This window comes from Urocitellus parryii, chromosome 1 (assembly GCF_045843805.1).
Source record: "Urocitellus parryii isolate mUroPar1 chromosome 1, mUroPar1.hap1, whole genome shotgun sequence".
NCBI lineage: Eukaryota > Metazoa > Chordata > Mammalia > Rodentia > Sciuridae > Urocitellus > Urocitellus parryii.
This window is the reverse complement of record NC_135531.1, coordinates 196949655-196971861: the sequence shown is the minus strand read 5'-3', so window position 1 is coordinate 196971861 and position 22207 is coordinate 196949655. Positions and strand designations below refer to the sequence as shown.

The window sequence follows — 22207 nt, the reverse complement described above, 5'->3', positions numbered from 1 at the left end:
GTCTTTTTACATGTACTGGGGGTAATGATGACCATCACATTCCACCATCTTTCCTACCCCTATTCTCCCTCCCTTCTAGTCCCTCCACTTTTCCCCTTTCCTTTGCCCTATCTAGAGCTCATTTAATCCTCCCATCCCTTCCCCCCTCCACAGCATATTATAAATCAACAACCTTAAATCAGAGAAATCATTCAGCATTTGGTTTTGGTGAGGGTTGGCTAATTTCACTTGGCATTACATTCTCCAGCTTCATCCATTTACCTGCAAATGCCATGATTTTATGCACTTTTAAAATGCTGAGTAATATTCCATTGTGTATGTATACTACATTTTCTTTATCCATTCATCTATTGAAGGGCATCTAGGATGGTTCCACAGTTTAGCTATTGTGAATTGTGCTGCAATAAACATTGTTGTGGCTGTGTCCCTGTAATATGCTGTTTATAAGTCCTTTGGGTATAGACTGAGGAGTAGGATAGCTGGATCAAATGGTGGTTCCATTCCCAGTTTTCCAAAGATTCTCCATACTGCTTTCCATATTGACTGCACCAATTTGCAGTCTCACCAGCAATGTATGAGTGTGCCTTTTTCCTCACATCCTCGCCAACACTTGACTGGAGAGAGATGAAATGTTAGTTCTGATTTTCATTTTTCTAATTGCTAGAGATGTTGAACATTTTTTCATATATTTGTTGATTGATTGTACATCTTCTTTTAAGAAGGGTCTGTTCAGTTCCTTGGTCCATTTATTGATTAGGTTATTTGTTTTTTTGTTGTTAAGATTTTTGAGTTCCTTATATATTCTAGAGATTAATGTTCTATCTGATAAGTGTGTGGTGAGAATTTGTTCCCAATTAGGGCCCTCTATTCACCTTACTGTTTCTTTTGCTGAGAAGAAACTTTTTAGTTTGACTGTTAAGGTCTGTAAACAAGTCAAAATAACACCTGGTATTTTGCCAGGGGAATGTTAGAGTTCATAAACAAGTCTGGATGGTGCCTGGCAAAATGCCAGAGGGAGTGGTTTGAGAAGTAACAAAAGCCAGCCATTAAGTGTAGAGATTCCTTATTGGTTGACTGATGTATCTAGTTTATGCTAATTAAGATAAGCTGTGTGAAATGTATAAATAGCTCTGTTGTCCTACAATAAACGGCTCCTACTCCTGCTGCATCAACATACACAAGTTATTTGTTACCCCCCTGTTATTCTGCTGCAGCGGGACTGCGGCATTTGACTCCATTCCACTTATTGATTCTTGATATTAATTCTTGATATGAATTCTTGATATTAATTCTTGTTTTATAGGAGGCTTATTGAGGAAGTTGGGGCCTAATCTGACATGATGGAGATTTGGGCCCAATTTTTCTTCTCATAGATGCAGTGTCTCTGGTTTAATTCCCAGGTCCTTCATCCACTTTGAGTTCAGTTCGGTGCATGGTGAGAGATAGGGGTTTAATTTCATTTTATTGAATATGGATTTCCAGTTTTCCCAGCACCATTTGTTGAGGTGGCTATCTTTTCTCCAAAGTATGTTTTTGGTGTGCCTTTGTCAAATATAAAATAACTGTAATTATGTGGGCTAGTATCTGTGTCCTCTATTCTGTTCCATTGATCTACAAATCTATTTTGGTGCTAACACCATGCTGTTTTTTGTGACTACTGCTCTGTATTATAGTTTAAGGTCTGGTATAGTGATATTACCTGCTTCACTCTTCCTGTTAAGGATTGCTTTAGCTATTCTAGATCTCTTATTTTTCCAGATGAATTTCATGACTTCTTTTTCTATTTCTATGAAGAATGTCATTGGGACTTTGATTGGAATTGCATTAAATCTGTATAGTGCTTTTGGTAGTAGGATCATTTTGATAAAATAAATTCTGCCTATCCAAGAATAAGGTAGATCTTTCCATCTTCTAAGGTATTCTTTAATTTATTTCTTTAATATTCTATAGTTTTCATTGTACAGGTCTTTCACCTCTTTTGCTAAGTTGATTCCCAAGTATTTTTTTTTTCTTTTTAATGCTATTGCAAATAGGGTAGTTTTCCTTTCTGAGGATTTACCACTTATATGCAGAAATGCCTTTGATTTATGGGTGTTGATTTTGTATCCTGCTACTTTGCTGAATTCATGTACTAGTTATAGAAGTTTTCTAGTGGAGCTTTTTTTTTTTCTAGGTGTAGAATCATATAGTTGGCAAATAGTGCTAATTTGAATTCTTCTTTTCCTATGTATATCCCTTTACTTTCTTTCCTCTGTCTAATTGCTCAGGCCAGTGTTTTAAGAATTGTGTTAAATAGAAGTGGTAAAAGAGGGCATGCCTGTCTTATTCCAGTGTTTAGAGGGAATTCTTTCAATTTTTCTCCATTTAGAATGATGTTGGCCTGGGCCTTAGCATAGATAGCTTTTATAATGTTGAGATATGTTCCTGTTATCCCTAGTTTTTCTTGTGTTTTGAACATGAAGGGGTGCTGTATTTTGTCAAATGCTTTTTCCGCATCTATTGAGATGATCATATGGTTCTGATCTTTAAGTCTATTGATGTGATGAATTACATTTATTGATTTCCATATGTTGAACCAATCTGTAGTTCAGGCTTTCTAGTTGTAAATTCTTTTATCTTTTGTTTATCAAGGAAGGTTTTTATTTCATCATCAAATCTAAAGCTTAGTTTTGCTGGATATAAGATTCTCGGTTGTCATCCATTTTCTTTCAGAGAGTGGTATATGTTGTTCCATGATCTCCTGGCGTTGAGGGTCTGGGTTGAAAAACCTGCTGAGATCTGAATTGGTCTCCTCCTATATGTGATCTGATTCCTCCCTCTTGTGGTTTTTAAGATTCTATCCTTATTCTGTATGCTAGGCATTTTCATTATAATGTGCTTTGGTGTAGATCTGTTGCAATTTTGTTATATTTGATGTACTGAAAGCCTCTTGTATTTGGTTTTTCAATTCGTTCTTCATGCTTGGGAAATTTTCTGCTATGATCTCTTTGAAGAGATTGTGCATTTTTTTTTTTTTTAAGTTTGAAACTGTGTGCGCCTTTCTCTATCCCAATAGCTTTTAGATTTGGTCTTTTGATGCTGTCCCATAATTCTTGGATATTCTGTTCATGGTTTTTTACTATCTTCACTGTGTGATTAATTTTATTTTCCAGATTATATACTTTGTCTTCATTATTTGACATTCTGACATTCTTTCTTCCAAGTGATCTAGTCTGTTGGTTATGCTTTCTTTTGAGGGTTTTTTTTTTTTATTGTATCCTTCATTTCAAGGATTTCTGACTGTTTTTTTTTCCAGTGTCTTTGTCTCTTTATTTATATAATGTTTTGCTACTTGTGTTTGCTCTCTTATCTCTTTGTTGGAGTGATCAATTTTTGCCTGTATTTGTTCATTTAGGTCATTCTTTAATTCAGAGATCATTTTAATTATGAACCTTCAGAATTCCTTCTGTGACATTTCATCAACTATGATGTCCATGGATTCTGTTATTGTAGTATCCTTGTTTGTTTGGAAAACTTTCTTCCCTTGTTTTTTCATGTTGTCTAAGTGTCTTGCTTTATTGCAGTATGGATCTGAGATATTAGTTTCTACCCTATATTCTCTTAGTACCCATGCAGATTGTCTGTACCTCACCTTGATGTTGGGCTTCCAGACCCTTCTGGTGTCCCTCAATGTATGCTACTGCAACTAAAGGTGATAGCAGCAATAGTTGAGGTAATTTGTGATAGTAGTGGAGGTACCCTAAGGTGGATGCAATTTCTTACAGAGATGGGGTTGAAAGGGTGGGCCTTACACTGTCTTTGGGATACCTTCTCTAAGATGCAGTTGCTTCTAGGCACTGTCTGTTGTCAAAAAGGTAGGGGCTACTGCCTGGGGAAGGCTTTGGTGATGTCTGTAATGTCCCAAGATGGAAGTGGGTTAGGCTTGGGCTCCCAGGTGGTGGTGAATTCAGACCTACAGTAGGCATGGGTCTAGGTATATGTCAATGTGGGCGGATTCTAATTTACTATCCTTGGTGGTCTCTGGCCTAAAGATGTAGTCCTGTGTTGGAGCCTGAGCTCTGGAGGGTATCTGCTAGTGGTGGGATGAACCCTGGCCTACTGTGAGCCTGGGTCCTATGCAGGTTGGTGTGGGTAGATTTCAATTGCTCTTCTTTTTAACCTGGCCAATGTTCCTGCATGCTACTTGCCTATTATTCAAGATATATTTCCCTTCCAATATCCTGGGATCATTCTTGGGTAACCTCCAGTTTTTTGAGTTGAAGGACTGATCTTTTACTTCAAGCAACTAATAATAGATGAATGTCTAGATTTTCAGTACAGATTTTGCTTCCATTTGCTTTCATTTGACATTTAAGCTAAACTGTGAGTATGTGTTGATAGCACCTAGAGATTCTCTTGTCTGATTTAAGATTTTTGACATGCATTTGAAAGTTAAAATTCATCATTTTTCAAATAATTTGTAGCAATGAAGGACTTTTCAGAATATATAATCTATGTTAGTTCAAGAAGTGAAAATCCCAGAAATAGAAAATTGAACTTTCTAAAAACTTGTTCAGATATTGGTCTGACTTACTTGAAGTAAGAAGTTAAGAGTCATAATTTATTATTTCAATATTTTGATCAAGGACAGAAAAAATATCATCAAACATATAATTATTTTTATCTTTTTCCTTCTGGGCCTCTTGTTGCACATATCAGGGCATTCTTACACAATTATACATGGTCATTGTATTGTGAAAAAAAGAAGATCAAATTTTATTTTAGCCATTGAACTGATAATAAGAAACTCCAATCTGATGGGTATATATATATATATATATATATATATATTAAGGATAGTAAATTAGAATTGAGATTGCTTTGGTATGTTTTTACATAAGTTCTCTTCAACATAGACTTGAGGACTTGTATTTTATTTTTCTAGCTCAGTTCATATATACATTCTAAATTACATATGTTATAAATTGTTCATCAATTCATTAAAAATAGTTATATTGAAGGCAGTGTTGTCTACATTTGGGATGAGAAGCTATCAAGATAAATTAGCAAGCAGCTAAGCCTCAAAAATCATATGTAGCCAGGCACAGTGGTACACACCTGCAATCCCAGCAGCTCAGGAGACTGCGGGAGGAGTTTTACAAATTCAAAGCAAGCCTCAGCTATGTAGTGAAGCCCTAAAAATTTAGACTGTGCCTCACAATAAAAAATAAAAACCACTGGGCCTGTGTTTCAGTGGTTAAGCACCCCTGGATTCAACCCCAGTACTCCGCCCCCCCACACACACACAAATCATATGTAAAATGATAATATTTAAACTAAAGAACAATTACATTAGCTCGAAAGTTATCCACCAGATAGTCATGTTGCATTAGGTAGATGGTACAAATCTTTCTATCTGAGATATACAGGAGAAAATGATCAAGTTTAATGGCTGAAAGGGTGATATTTGCCTATCAACTGACCTATTTTGCATAAGACTTAAGAAAGTAGAGATGGATTAGGGTACGAAATTTAAATAGTTCCCCTATGGTTTGTAAAGGTCTAGACCAAGTCTAGATCTGAAAACATACCAGTACAATGCTGTGTAGGTAATTGGTGACAAATGGTTTGGGAAAGTGGTTATATTCACACCACATAGAAAGACAAACTAAGAAATTTAGACAGCACTTTTTGAGTGGTTGGAAGATATTAGATACTTTGGAGCAAATGAAGGTTGTAATCCAGAGCTTTCTAGTCAGGAAAAAAAAAAAAAAAGAAAAAAACAAAAACTCAAAAGGAACTAAATCTGTTGCTGAGAAGAGGAAAAGACTAGATGTACTTCAAAATTAAAGATAGAAATAGATTTGAGAAAATATGAAACAGAATTAACAAGTACAAATACATATCAATAGCTTACATTTGGCTATGTTTTACAATTTAATAGTAGAACATATTCTGTAGATGAATGAAATAATCTTGAGCAGTAGAGACAGTCAAAAACTTCTTTGGAGAACATGTATTGTAGAAGAGTAAAAACTCATTATTTATTTATTTATTTATTGCTTTACCAATACCAAGAAATATAGGACAAAATACAGAAAGAATTAAGTGATTGTATTGGTAAAGTACCCTTTGCTCTAAAATGAACTGCATAAAAACATATCACCCAGTATTCACAATAATGTTATTTACTGTGTATAATTTGCTTCCTTTTACATATGCAAAAAGAGGCTGAAAAATATTCATTTGATCAGTGATTAAAAAAAAAATTGGCACCATACCTGGAACAAAAACTTAAATCACACACTAAGGTTGTTATTCCTTAGCAACCAATATTCCAGAGGTTGATGGAGCAAGATGTTTAAAGATCCCAAGTGAGGCAAATAAGTCTTAGCAAGTTTAACTTTAAAAGGGTGGTGTATTACTGTGGTAAAAAGAATGAAAGAAAGGAAGGAAGGAAGGAGGGTAGGAAGGAAGGAAAGATGGAAGGAAGGAAATAAAAAAGGAAAGGAAGAAAAAAAATAAAAGAATACACAAACTAGATGAGGATAACTAATAACAATAATAAATTTGAAGTGTGGAGTTGAAGGAAGTTCAGCGTTCAAAATACAACAGTTTACCAGTAAATTAATGATAAAAGTGACCTTGCAAAATGACCAGGTTGTTGATTTGAGAACTGGAAGCATGGAGAATATTTTATAAGGGCATCACGATTCAAAGTTATTTATAAATAATGAAAGGTTTTTACTTTTTAATTGATTCTTTTTAGTTATACATGGCAGTAGAGTCCATTTTGATATAATTATGCAGTATGGAATATTTCTTACTCTAATTAGGACCCCAGTCTTGTGGATGCACATGATGGTGAGATTTACTCTGGTACATTCATGTACATTCACAGATAGGAAAGTTATGTCAGATTCATTTTTTTGAACACCAAAGCAGACTCAGTTGAGATTTGAGAAGGTAAACATGCATCGAAATCTGATCATTCCAATGCTGTATCTTACAGCAGGTCTAGAACCCCTGGGTTTCCAGTAATTTTGAAGTAGTCGGCAAATTTTATAAATTTTGATGTTTCGATTTCACATGAAAAAAAAATTTAGTTAAGGCTTGTTTTGAAAAGAGAAGAAAGCTGTAGTAATTCCATTGGAGCCAAGTTCTAAGTGTTCTGTGGCTTTGACTAGAATCGCTCCCTGGAATCAGGAGTAGTACCTGGGAGACAGGTGACAGTGAGGAATCTGCGCCTTTCTCTAGAAGTACTGAATAAGGATCTTTCTTTTCACAGTCTCCAAGTATGTTGTAAATTTAAGAATCAGTGATTTAAAACTCTCTAGAAGTACAATGAACTTCTTACGCTCGAGAAAACATTAAAACTTTTTAACTAAAATAGAAACCAAAGTAGCCAGTTGCTCCAGATTAAGGACTAATTTTTTTTTTAAAGACTCTCTAATCTTCATCATGTTAACACTTAGTTAAAATGGGTAATTACATTTAAGACTAAATCTCATCATTGTTTTCAAAGATGCCTGATTTAATAATCAAGCAATTGCAGCCCAAATATTTATACGGGCTGTACTGTATTCAAACTTAATTAGATTTCAGTAATTTCTATAGCATCCCACGCTGGAGGAATGTTAACAGGATTTTAGTTTGTTCTCTCGTATCTCATTTGATTCCTGTTAATTATCCGTTTTGAAAGATGTTCAACTCTGGTGATTTTTAGGAAAGTTGAATTCTCTTATTTCATTGCAGTAACAAATTGGCACTTAAAACATAAAATAGCCCATTTGTTGATGGCCAGTGAGTACTTTCTCCTAACTAGAACTCTGTGCTACCAACTGGAGAAGCTATTACTCTAATTTAAATTTTGGTCACCTTGGCCCATAAGACTTGTGCCTGAGTCTGCTCCAAAGTGTTTACTTGTGAATCATTGACTGTTAGTGTAATTTCAATGCTAATTGTTGCTTCAGGTTTTCAAATGCCTCTGCAGAAAGACATTAATGATTATTCATGCTTTAAGAAGGGTTGATAAGGGAATGAGATTACAATCTTGTACAATTTTAGCAAACAAATTAAGGTGTAAATTAAATTTTCCCTTAGAAAATAACTTATTTGAAGAGCCAAGAGAATGAGAAACTTCATTCTTTTTTAATTTTCCTTTTCCTCTTTTACAGATATTCAGAGTATCAGAGGGCTAGCAGTGGATTGGGTATCCCGTAATTTATACTGGATTAGCTCAGAATTTGATGAAACACAAATTAATGTGGCACGGCTAGATGGCTCTTTGAAAACCTCAATTATCCACGGAATCGATAAGCCACAGTGTCTTGCAGCTCACCCAGTGAGGGGGTAAAGTATGATTATTTTTTTTTTAAGTTTTTTCAAAATTCCACACTTTTGTCCTGATTTTATGGAAAAGCCACTGTTTAAGATTGTTATCACTATGTGTGTGTGTGTGTGTGTGTGTGTGTGTGTGTGTATCAGGTATAGCATCAAAAAAGCAAATGTGCATATGGAAATTGTGAGAGATCCCCAGTTAGAGATTTCTAACTGCAAAAATATGATTTATATATACATATTGTAAGATATCATTAATTATATTTCTATGGAGTGACAAGTCAGAATAAAAAGAGATGTGAGAAATGTTGTTGATTTCATTTTGAATGCCAATTTTTAATAACATACTCACTTGTAAGTAGATCAGATTCTCCAATATTCTGGTCAGTTATCATATACACTTGAGGGAGCCTACATAGGGCTGGAAGAGTTTTTCTCCAATTACAACAGAATGATTGAAATGAATTTATTCCCATCTATAGTGTCTGACTTTTTTATAGCCAAGAGGATTCAATTTTGATGAATTACTTAAAATGAATGAAATTTACTGCAGTCATAATTAAGTATTCAGTTTTGAATGCGGTAGGAGAAGGAGAATGATATAATTCTCCTTCAGTGACAGGAAAAAACAAGAGTAGTGCTTTTTTCCCAGGCAGCAAGTGGCTTGTTAATTTTACACCTTTAATAAAAAATTAACTCCAAACCAAGACTACATTATGGTATTTTCTTTGTACTTTAATATTTATCAAGTAGGTCAACATCTAATATTTTTAATCCACATCTGTTTTTAATTAAGGAAACTCTACTGGACAGATGGAAATACAATTAACATGGCAAATATGGATGGCAGTAATAGCAAGATTCTCTTTCAGAATCAAAAGGAACCAGTAGGTAAGTACTATGTTTTTAATAGTTAATCACTGCAGCTTTCAATGTGACAAACCTATTCATGTATAATATATCTTTGATTTAGAACATGGAAAAAATATATAGATTAGCAATAAAAATGAGGAATTGATGAATTTCCTTGAATCTATTATCTCTATTTGAAGGGTAGGGAGAAAAATGCCCTCTTATTCTCTCTTAGTTCTTATGTGGGCTTTCTGGTTTGGTCTAGGAACCTGATTAACAAGAGAAAGTCACATAAGTTTTGTGAGTTTTGTTGTTGTTGTTGTTGGTTGTTTGTATTCTTTTTTAAAAAATTTGTTTTAATTAGTTACACATGACAGTTTACATCTACATAGTACGTGAGGATCTTCACAAGAGAGTAATGTTGGAATGAATGACCTACGAATGGTGAATATATACATTTTAGACAAAGAACAATAATAAATTTGTGATGGGGCAACAGGAAAGATGATATCCAGAGCAGGGTAGTAAATTTTAGGGATGCTACTAAGAAATATATGGGGAAGGGATGTAAAAGCCAATGGCAGATAAGGATTCCTTCAGAGTTTGTGTGTTTGGGTTTACTGTAGCCACAATTAACAGTCTCTGGTGACCAAGGCTATTTTCAAGTCTTGGTACATGAAGGACATCCCTCACTGAAGAATTTTATATGACTTGCTGCATATGAGACAATATAGGCCAAATGACCCTTCTAAAGCTATAGTTCCTCATGTGATCACCAGCTGAAATCACCAATATACATATTTTTAAAAATATATTTTACCTTAACCCCTCTAGAGGTAAGGAGGAAATATTTTTTAGCTGGATAGGGAGATGGGCCCTTCTAATATGAGAATTTTTTCATTGTATTAAGTACTGAGTTTGCTGAAAATGTACTGTAATTTATAAAGTTATTTTCACTGATAAGGATCTTAAGTGGTACTATAGTGTCAATATAACATATTGAGGCTTTCCCTGGCTATCAATCCTGTGTCGTTATTAATAGTTAAAAATGATCTGTGTTTAAAAACTCAGTAGGTTTCAGATGTTTTCATTCACTTTACAAGATTTTTTTTTTCCTTTGGATAATTTCACCAACTATTGCAAATCATCAAGTATGACACAACAGTTCCAAAAAGAAAGCCCTGACTTTTTCCCATAAAAAACCTTGAAAATCTGAAATACAAAAATTATTACAGAAGAAAATGTTACATATTTGTATATAGATATGTAGACATTATATTGTTTCTTAATTTTAATCACCTTTCATATTTGTATGTATCTTTGAGAGGCAAAAATTATCATGCCTCTGGTTTCTCCTTTCAAAGTACCTTTTAAAAAATCCAATAATAACCTGAATGTTGATGCTACATTAAATATGCAAATGATGGAATAGATGACAGAACATCATAATTTTGTAATATATTTTTTAATCTGAGAAAATAATACACCATGAAGCTTTTCAGCAATTTTTTCTTAGTTGCAGAAATGTAAAACTATAATGACTTGAAGTAGTTTATTTGTAATATTAATTATTCAATAAGGGTTTAGTATCATAAAATTTGGAATAAATAATTCTTTTCATGTAGTCTATAAAGTAAACCTTTGATATAGAATGCTACTGTTAACAGCTATTTTCTTTGGACTGTTTGTTCTAAACTTTGTACACAATTGAAATTCAGGATAGTGTTAGAAAGTAAAGGCAGATTGAAATGCTAATACATCTTTGTAGAAGATGCTAGAACAAAAGAAACAAGAGGCTCCACAAGATTAGGGCCATACAAAAGACTTAATTTGAACTCCTGCAATTCAATTGCTACTTCTCTGGGATTGTTTGGAACATTTAATACTGAAAAGTATGATGGAAATAATATGAGCAAATAAATTCTTTATGTTGTAATTTAGTAGCTGTGGCCTAAAACTAAATGTTAGTTTATATGCTTGTTTCTATAATGGGGAAAACTTTATCTCCTTTAATACTAAATATCCATTTTCCTATTCAAAATAAATTAAATAAAAACTCTTAACAGCTTATGCTTTTTGCAGTGGGTCTAGTGATGAAAACTGGTCACTGTTCTTTTCCTGTAGAGGCATAAGGAACCTAAATTATTAGAGTTTTCATTGAGGAAATCTAATTCTGTAACCGTGAACAAGTCAATCCTCAGTTTAATGGTGCTTGGTTTCCTTATTAATACAATCAAGACAAAATATCTTTTCATGTTTAAAGTTCACATAAGATTCGAGTAAGGATAAAACTCACGAGAAAAAAACATCTAGCCCTTTAGGAAGGAAGATTAGGAAGAATAAACAAAATAAATTTCATAGAAATTTAGCAGTAAATATATGTAATTATATGAGCCTATGAGATGAAAAATTCTAGGCAAATATGAGGATGTAACTCTACAGTGTCTTGCTGCTAACCCTAAGACGCAAACAGATTTGAGATATTTGTGTTCTACACTCTGATCTTCCCAACTTAGAACCAAGCAAAAAGACAACGAGGTTATCAACTTGCTCTGGCTGTGGTTTACAAATAGACTTTCTTCTAATAACTTCCTATTCTAGCTAACTAGTCATATTAACCAGGTACTAAGATCAGTGGTCTCCCCACCGCACAATGAAACTTTCATATATATATAACAATTTTTTTAATCATTTTATGTTTGCTCTGCTGGGTTCTGTCCTGTGTTTGTCTGGTACAGAAGTCCTTATTTTAGTTCCACGGAGGAAGAGAGTGATTAGATGAGGTCTCCCTTTATCTGTTCTTCCTTAGCTCCTTACCTCGAGTATCATTTCTATATTGTAGTTTACTAATATCTCCTTTGATAATGTTCACCATCCACAACTAGAATCCAAATTAAATTGTTCAAGATCTAAGTAGAGAGAACAAAGTGACTTCTGGAACTCAGAAGTTCAAAGGACCTACAGGAATTCAGCTTCTAGAGCTATCATATTCACATAAAACACACCTTATAATGTGTTTGAGGTATAGCATCATTGGGGAAAAGTAGTTTGGGTATCAATCACTACTTTGATGTTATTAACTTTACTCTGTAAATTTTAGTTTAATTATCTATAAAATGGAGATATTAATATATAAATTTGAGAATTTAATGTGGGTATAAGGGTTATATGCAATATCTCATCTTTCAGCAATTCCATCCTTACTTAAATACTGAAGAGCATTCTTATACGTGTTCTAGAAAGAGTGAAAGGAAGTTCATAAACCATTGTTTGTCATAATATAAAAAGTTTGGAGAGAGCTGGGCATGGTGGCATCAGCATGTAATTCCAGACTCAGAAGGCTGAGGCAGGAGGATCACAAGTTCAAAGCCAGCCTCAGCAACAGCAAGGTACTGAGTAACTCAGTGAGACATTATTTCTAAATAAAATACAAAATAGGGCTGGGGATGCGGCTCAGTGGCTGAGTGGCCCTGAATTCAACACCTGTTATTCCCCCCTGCCCCCCCCAAAAAAAAAAAAATTGGAGTGAGCCTAAATCTTCATCAAAAGAATAATGAATGAACAAATACAGAATATTCATTGCTAAAAATATTATATACAAATATATAGATGTTTGATATGTAGCAGAATGAAATTTAACTCCTATCATTCACAATGCACAAAACTAAACTCAAAGACAATCAAGGACCTAGGGATAAGACCAGAGACCCTGCACCAACTAGAGAAAAATGTAGACCCAACTCTCTACAATGTGGGCTTACGAACTGACTTCCTTAGCTAGACTCCTAAAGCACAAGATACAAAGTCAAGAATCAATAAATGGGTTAGTATCAAACTAAAAAACTTCTTCAAAGCAAAGGAAATAACAAAGAACATGAAGAAAGAGTCTTAAGAATGGGAGAAAATATTTGCCATCTGCACCTTGGATAGAGCATTAATCACCATGGGGTACAATAAAAACAAAAAACAGCAAAACCCAAATAATTGGGCAAAGGAATTGAACAGGAACTTCATAGAAGAAATACAAATGGTCAACAAATATATGAAAAAATGTTTTTTGAACATTTCTAACAGTTAGAGAAATGCTAATTAAAATTACACTGAGATACTATCTCACCCCAGTCAGAATGGCAATTATTAAGAATACAAGGAACAATAAATATTGGCAAGGATTTGGGGAAAAGGTTCACTCTTACATTGCTGGTTGGACCACAAATTGGTGGCAACTCTCTTGAAAGTACTATGGATATTCCTTTGAAAACTTGAAATGGAACCACCATTTGACCCAGTTATCACACTCCTCAGCTTAAGCCCAAGGGCTTAAAATCAGCATACTATAGTGACCATGTAATGTTCATAGCACCTTAATTAACAATAGCCAAGCTATTGTGCCAAACTATGTGCCTTTCAACAGATGAGTGGATAAAGAAAATGTGGTCTATGTACACAATGGAATATTACTCAGCCATAAAGAAGAATGAAATTATGGCATTTTCCAGTAAATGAATGGAACTGTAGACTATCATGCTAAGTGAAATAAGCCAATCCCCCAAACCAAAGGCTAAATCTTCTATTGATATGTGGACGCTAATGCATAACAAAGGAGTGGGGGAGTTCCTTGGATTAGACTAAGAGGACTGAAGGGAAGGGAGGAGGAATGGAAATAGGAGACAGGTATAATTAATCAAACACAACTTTCCTATGTTCATATATATATATTTCCTATGTTCATATGTATATGAACATAGGAAATATATATATTTTATATATACTTTACATACAATCAGTGATACTCCACTTAACAGTCACAAGAATGGGATTCCAATTAGAATAATTATACTTCATGTATATATAATATGTCAAATTATACTCTACTGTCAGGTATATCTAAAAAGAACAAATAAAAAATAAAAAGAGAAAAGAAGATTCCTATTCAATGTAATAAAATGTTTTTAGTATTTGTTCTGGATAGTGAATGCATAAGAACTTATTATCTTCTGTCTTCCATATTGAATTCCAGCTCCTTGAAACATCACCAAAAAAAAAAAAAAAAAAAAAAAAAACCAAATACTAAAACAAAAAACTTTTGTTTTGACAAACCTGATCTTTCTGGTTACAGTGGAGGGAAACAGTAGGAACAAAGTCTTAATAGAGTCTCAGTGTTCAAACAGTAATTGAGATTTTGAAGTCTGGTGTAAAGCAAGTCTTTCAAATGGAGCTGGAGCATTGGTTAGAATTAAGTAAGGATTCATTTACAATATTTTTGGGTTGGTGAATACAGAAAGGAGATTTTTAAGAAAGTTGATTCAGAGAGCCGTGAGGCATGAGGTGTCAGTTTTTTCTATAAAAGTTATGGACCTTTCAGGAAGTTCCTGAAATGAGCAGTAATATTGTCTACAATCTTTATCTTCTTGGGCAAGAGTTACTTTAAGTAGGAAAGTTATATCTTTGAAGACAGTAGAATAGTAAAGCCATGTTAATTTATAATTAGCTATGGTTTTGGATTTTATTCACATTTATAAAATGAAATCTTTGTTTCATGGATCATTTTGTTGTCATTAACACATTTTAAGATGCATTAAAACATCCTTTGTAAAGAGACTTGTACACCACTGTGTTCTTTACCTCTTCTCTAAAACTCTATTCCACAATAGTCAGCATTCCAGCTGAGACACAAAACCAGTCGTGTGTGTGTGCGCGCGCACGCTATGTTGTAATCATTTAGTTTATGTGTTCCTGGAAACTGGCTAAACATATCTGTAATTCTTAGACCATCTGAAGGATAGACTAGAAACTCTCAGGCAGGTGCTGAAACAATAGACCATGGACCAAATTTCTTCATGGATACCTAAGTTCTTTTCATGAAGCCTTTCAACTCATTGTATTGGGCTCATTCAGAGATTTTGATGTAGTTTATTCTATACCAAAAGGCCTTGCAGTGTGTAAAATAGATTAAAACCATGTTTCATAATAACTTTTTTTCATTCCTGAAAACTGAACCCAGGGCTTCATGCATATTAGGCAAGTATCCTACCAGTGAGTGACATCCTGGCATTTTTATTCTTTTTGTTTTGAGACAGGGCCTTGATAAATTGCCCAAACTGACCTTGAACTTGTGATTCTCCTGCCTCAGCCTCCTGAGTAACTGGGATTACATACGTGATCCACTGTGCATGGCTATATTTTTTTAAGTATTATTTTCACTGTGTGTACCCAAACCATTTTTTTCAAAATAGATTTAATAATTTGTATTATTTACTAACCCAGACAGAATACTGAAATAATTCAGAATGTATCCTCCATTCTTGAAGATTTTTATAAATAGTTTTTAAGACATTTTTAAAGGAGTGGATAAAAGTATGATTTGTTCATTTATTTTGGTTCAATAAGTTTGTGAACATATGATATTTAGAAAGAATACTTACATTAGAAATGTATACTGGTGATCTATAGAACTATTTGAAATTGTGATACAAACAGTTGTACAAAATATTTTTTTGCTTCTATGTAAATTTAGATTGCTATTTAATGTACAGTAAAAATTAAGTCTCACAAGGACACACTTTCAGAAGAGTCCATGCCATGGCAATCCCAAGATTCTTTCAGAATTATTCCCCTGAGAGGATTCCTAAGATGGAATTTTATAGTACTATAAATGGCATATGAATATGTGAAAAAATAAATACAAATTTGTTTTGCAGTTATGCATGCAAATCATATTCATGAAATACTTATATACATTTATCACCACATCATTTAGTAATTATAATTTTATTTATTCATTTAAAGCAATTATTATGATTATTATTTAATGATGAGTTTGTCTGGGTGAGTGAACTCTGGCTGAAACTGCCTGCCTACTACATTCTTTAAATGATTTCTATGAAGAAAATTAGGTAATTAGAAAAGGAGGAGCCATTGCTCAGCTGAGTTTCTTCTCATGGATAGTGTTGTGTTTTTACTATTATTATTTTTCACTAGAATGTGATGGGAAAGCACTATTCTGTTTAGTGAGGTGGGGGTAGTAGTAGCTCAGAACATTTTAGTTGGTAACTTTTTAATGTGACCTGTATTCTCACCACGAAGCCACACATCTGTGTTTGCATGCACTTACTGTGAGATCTCTGATTCTATAGAATGATGAGCATTTGGCAGCAAAAATAATACAATTATATTGTGTACTTTTTAAGTACTTACATTATGTCAATTGCTTGCAAAATGCTTTGTTTTAATCATCTCACTGCATTCACCTCTGGGAGGATTTTTTTTTTAATCTTTCCTTTATAGATTCAAAGTCCAAGACTCATTGAAAGAAGTTAGTTGCCCACAATGAAACTTGGGATTCAAATACAAGTTTATGTCTTCCAAAGTGGTATTAAAGCTTAGCTATATTGTACTATGACTAGGCTCATCATAGTACTAGTAATAATTTGACCTCAAGAAAGGATCAGGGAATAAACCTGATGCTCTTTCAAGCATGGAAGGTAGGAAAGAGACAAATGCAGGTACCCTTGAATAAATGGAGGTTCAATGAGGACACTGCAGTCAGCTTTTCTAAGTATCCAGGAATATGCAAGAAGCAATTTCACCTCTATGTCAATTGTGCTTCACAATTAATTATTTCTGATTCTTTAAAAGCTAGTTTTAAATGGCTATGTCACTGACACACTGGACTTTTTACTTTTGTGGAATTCTTTTTCCTATTATAATTCACTAATTTTCTTTATTTGCTTTTTTGGTAGATAGTTTTATATTTATCTTTATTTTTTAAAATTTGTGCACAATAATTATACATAATAGTGGAATATGTTGTTACACATTTAAACATACATACAATATTACAACATAGTTTTTTCAAATTTCTTCCCTGGAACCTCCCTTTTCCTTTCCCTCCTCCCTCTCCTAGTCCTCTTCCTCAACTCTATGCTTATTTGTTGTTAAATCCATATGTGTGACATACTTAATATAGAAATGCATCACAATCTTTTCAAAATTCTCAACTTGGCATTTTATGAGTATTTGTCACTAAAGATTGAGTAATTGTTGCCTTTAGCAACTGGGGCTAAATAACTATGTTTCTGTTAAATACAAATCAGCATTCCAGTTATCCATTATTGCACTAAATATTCACAATTAAGATTTATTGCTCAGTCTTGGATACATTAAGTGCTTGGAGCAGTTTACATAACAGAAGATTTTAATTTACTACTTTAAGCAATTTCCATGTTTAAATGTCTTCATATTATGAATTTTATCCCTTAAGCCTCATATAAAGCAACTTGAGTTGTCAATCAGCATTACCCTACATGACTTATTCTTAAAGATCTAGTATACTATATATTTTATTTCTTTAATAGTAACCTTTACTTTTAATATAATATCAATAAAAAATTATTTGTTTACTTAACCTTCAAGTGAAACTTTTTAAATTATTTAAAGCATGTTTTTTTAAATTTAATTATTCCAACTTGTATGCTAAGTTAGTACATTTTAAAATATATTCAAGGATAAGACTTGCAAGAACATTTTATCACATTAAGAAAATCTAAGGTGTGTCTCTGTTTAAAAATAATATTTATAATTTCCAAGATGTTTCCTTGCTTAATATAACAGTGTTCTGTTATTTATATGCAAGTACTACCATCATCGTGATTTTTATTATTTAGGAAGCACACTCAATATATAAAGACATGTAAATTGATGAAAATGTTAAAAATAGATTTCAAAAATAGCCAGAGGACTTAACAAGTAATATTATAATTATACATGCATGCATATAACTAATTTAAATTTATGATGTTTTCATCTAACTTCAAATGTTAAGTGAAATGAAAGGCTATTTTTAAAAATGGATACAAATTGTATACTCAATATGAATCACAAAACCTTCAAATCCATCTTCAAGAAGGTCATTGTCCAGTGAAGGAAAAGTCACAGATAATTACAGACCTTGAGTGAGATATTTGGTAGAGTAAAATGAAATGAAAATACTTAATATTTTTCATGTGTACTATGTGCCAGACATCATAAAGATAGTATCAGAGATAATGTGAACACAGAAGAAATAAATTCTTTGTGGGGAAGAAAAATAATGGAATGAGTTATAGCCAAATTAATGGTATTTTGAAATTTCAACAGAGCCTTGAAGAAAAAAAAACTTTGTTTCTAAAAATTACAGATGAACAAGGGTTTTCCTTTTTTTTTTTTTTTTCTAGAAGAAAGGAAAACTAGGAATAAAATGCCTGAGACAGTAGTTATGTGTAGAAAACTCTGAAATTTTCCATATAAGTAGGGAAAAAGAAGGGAATGTTTAACATTATATTGTGAATTTTAAAATATTTGGCATAATACAGTGCTTTTAAAATATTTTGTACCATCTTACTATCAATCAATAAAACATTGTCTTAGTAAATTATAAAATTATAAATATTAAAGGTTTTGAATGTTTTTAAAATGCAACACTTCTCCAGAATCAGCTTGATATTGATTCTGACCTCTTCTCCTTTTTTTTTTTTTTGCATATGTTGTTTTCACAAGTCACATAATTTTTTGACAATCACCAAGTGCTAGGAATATTGTTTGTAAAATGTCTTACATGGGAGGAAGGAAACGATTCTGAAATCTTAGCTTGATAAGATAAGCAACAAGAATCAGTTTATGAACTTAGCTCAGTAACTGTATGTTGTGATGATTTCTTAAAATAGGGTGAATTGAGAAGGGTGATTTCAAGGAAAAAATAGATCAGTTCAAGATAAGGGCGATATACTCAACTAAAGGTTGATAGTATTCTTTTTAAAAATGAAAACATGTATTCAGATATTGTTTCATTTTCTTTAGTTGTAGATGGACACAATACCTTTTTATTTTATTTATTTTATTTTCATGTGGTGCTGAAGATCGAACCCAGGATCTAGCACGTGGTAGGCAAGCGCCCTACCACTAAGCTGCGACCTCAGTCCTTATTTAATGATAATTTTAGAGTTGCTTGCAGTTATTAAAAATAATTCAGGATTTTTCATGTGTACCTTATTCAATTTTCTCCAATTAGAACATTATGCAAAACCACAGCGAAATACCACAACTGAGTTATTGACCATAATTCTATCTAAATTTCATGTTTTCTTATATTAATTTCTGTGTGGTTGTTTAATTAGGCTATTCAATTTTATCATGTGTGTAGATTCCTGTGTCTACTACTGTGATCAAAATCCTGAAGAATTTCGACACCATATGATCCATCACATTTCTATTCTGTGGCCTCATCTATTTCCCTCCTGTACTTGACATCCACTTCATTCTTCTCCACATGTCTGTCTCCAGTTCTTGTCGCTTATCTTGTCACATTAAAAGTGTTTTATTAGTCAAACCATACAACATGTGACCTTGGGAGATTCCTTTTTTTCATTTCACATATTTCCCTGGAGAGTCACTGAAATTATTTCATGTATCAATAATTTGATTCTTTTTGTTGTTGACTAATATCCCAAAATATAAGTGCAGCACAGTAAATTTAACCATTCTCCTACTAAAGGACAGCTATATGATTCTCTGTTTTGACTATTACAAATAAAGCTATAAACATTCATGTGAAAGTCTTTTCATGAACACAACTTTTCATTTATCTGGCATAAATTCCTAGGAGTGCAGTTGTGGGGTCTGATGGTAATAGCATGCTGAGTTTTATAAGTCATTGCCAGATACTTTTCCAGAGTGGCTGTACCATTTTTTATTCCCAGAACCAGCAATGTGTCAGTGATCCAATTTTCTGCATCCTTATCAGCATTTAGTATTCTAATTTTTAATTTTAGTCATTCTAATAAGTATATAGTGATATCTTACAATTTGTATTTAAATTTCTTAAGATGTTAAAAGTTTTTTCATGTGTTTTTTTTAAAAAAATTGGTGTATTTTCTTGTGATGATATTTTTAGCTCATTTTCCAATTGAATTATTATTATTTTGTACCAAGGATTGAACCCAGGGGTGCTTACTTACAAGCCACATCCCAAGCCCTTTTAACTTATTATTTGAGAAAGAGTCTTGTTATATTTCTTAGGGCCTTGCTAAGTTGCTGTGCTTTGAACTTCTGATCCTCCTTCCTCAGCCTCTCAAGATGCTTGCGATTAATAGGTGTGCACTACTGTACCAGGCTCCAGTTGAATTTTTTGAGCTTAAATTTTGATAATTCTTTTGTGGATACTTGTCTTTTATTGATATGTGAATTATAATTATGTTTTCCCAGACAGACGCATATCTTTTATCACCTTTCACAGAACAAAAGTTTCAGTTTTGATACGTTTGTTTTATAATTAATAAATATTAATTATCAATTACAGGTATATTCAGAGAGATAGTCACAGGTTTTCAAATAGGATTTTACCTTAGGATGGAAATATATTTTAAAAAAAACCTGCACTGCTAACAAATAGCTAATATTAATTGAGTGCTTTCTATGTCCCGCCCCCCGCCCCATATGAGGCTGCTGTTCTTATTATAGCCACCTCACATGGTGAAGTAAGAGTGTACCCAGGCAAGCCTTCCAGAGGCACATAGCAAAGGTAATGATAGCAAAGGGTGATGCCTTACATTATTTGTGTTCACTTCAGAGAGAAGGTGGGGGATGGAGCAGAGAATGCTTAGATTTCTCGGTAGATCTATTATTTGACTAACAGAATGTAAGTATTCTCAGGAGTTATTCAGCATTTCTTGAGAAAATAGTGAGTAGGCAATTAGATGCATGCTTTTCCCTGTGAAGTAACTATCCTCTATCAGACCGAAAATTCAATATCTCTCAAATAATTCTGCCCCAGGAATAACCATGGTATTCTAGTGAACTCGGAAAAGATCTCCATTTTCTAGTATCCAGAATACTATGATTCTTTTACAGGTGTAAGTGGGATGGAACTTTTTGGTATATTCTCTCTCTCTCTTTTTTTTTTTTTTGTAAATATGTTTTCAGTGGCCAGTTTCTATAACTTTCACAATCCCAGAAGCTAAAGGATTTGTTTTGTACTTAAATTTTTAAAGATAGCAACAACAAAAATAATATTTAGAAGACTTTGATGTTATTTATATACCTATTTTGAGGACTTGAAATTAATCATCCAAATTTTAATGTCCACAGTATATCTTCTTCCTCACATGAATCTTTGCTGTTCCTCTTTTCTAAAGCTCTCACCTTTATAATGCTCATTCTGTCAAAATTTAAAAGACCTATTGAGCTTACTAAAAATTCAAATTTGAAAGATTATAAAAATATGCAGTGGTTAAAAATAATTTCTTCAATTTTTTATTGTAAAATTACTTAAGAATAAAAAAAAAATACTGATGCTTAGGGCCAGTCCAAAACAGTTAAATTGTAACTTCTAGAAGTGGGACCCAAGGATCAGTATATATGAATGGTTTTATTATAATTATAATTCACAGATAAAGATGAAACTTTTGAAGTAAAATTTGGTATGTGATGGAAAATATTTGGTGTTGCTATCTTTAGAAAGCCTCAATTTTAAATAAAAATACATTTTAAATTTAATTCCATAGTACATTTTATATTGATCTGACTTTGAATCACTTACAAAATGAATTAGCCACATAAAATGAAGTCTTAATTCTTAATTGTAACACAATTTAAGGTGTTTTTAGTAACATGGGTTATATAGCTAAATTATCTGATTTAAAACCATTACGTAAATATTTCTTATATAAATTTGTAAGTTATTTCAGTTACAAGATAAACTACATAATGTTAACAAATTGAATGGTCTAAAAAATGTTCAAATAAAATAATATATTATTATTATTATTAATAGTATATATTAAAATAGTCTTTGGCTTAAAGTAAGAAATTTAAAACTTAAAGCATATGGATTAAATATATTTTTATGAGAATACTAAAATGGGTTTACAAAGTAATTTGCCTTTTAATAAAGACTTTTCAATTTAGATGATGACTTCTTTCTTGTTTCATTCAGTTATTACATTGCTTTATCTGTATATCCTTATCTCATAATCAGATTCAGATGATTTTAAAAATTAAT

General features: G+C 32.7%; 1 protein-coding gene across 1 annotated transcript in view; it reads left to right on the top strand.

The window, feature by feature from the left end:
* The window catches only part of Lrp1b (LDL receptor related protein 1B), a 1492917-nt gene that overhangs the window by 894438 nt on the left and 576272 nt on the right, over positions 1–22207 (top strand). Inside the window, exons 30-31 of the mRNA XM_077794359.1 lie at positions 8157–8331; positions 9116–9210. Of these exons, the coding sequence (XP_077650485.1) occupies positions 8157–8331; positions 9116–9210 (270 nt within the window). The remainder of the gene's footprint in view (positions 1–8156; positions 8332–9115; positions 9211–22207) is intronic.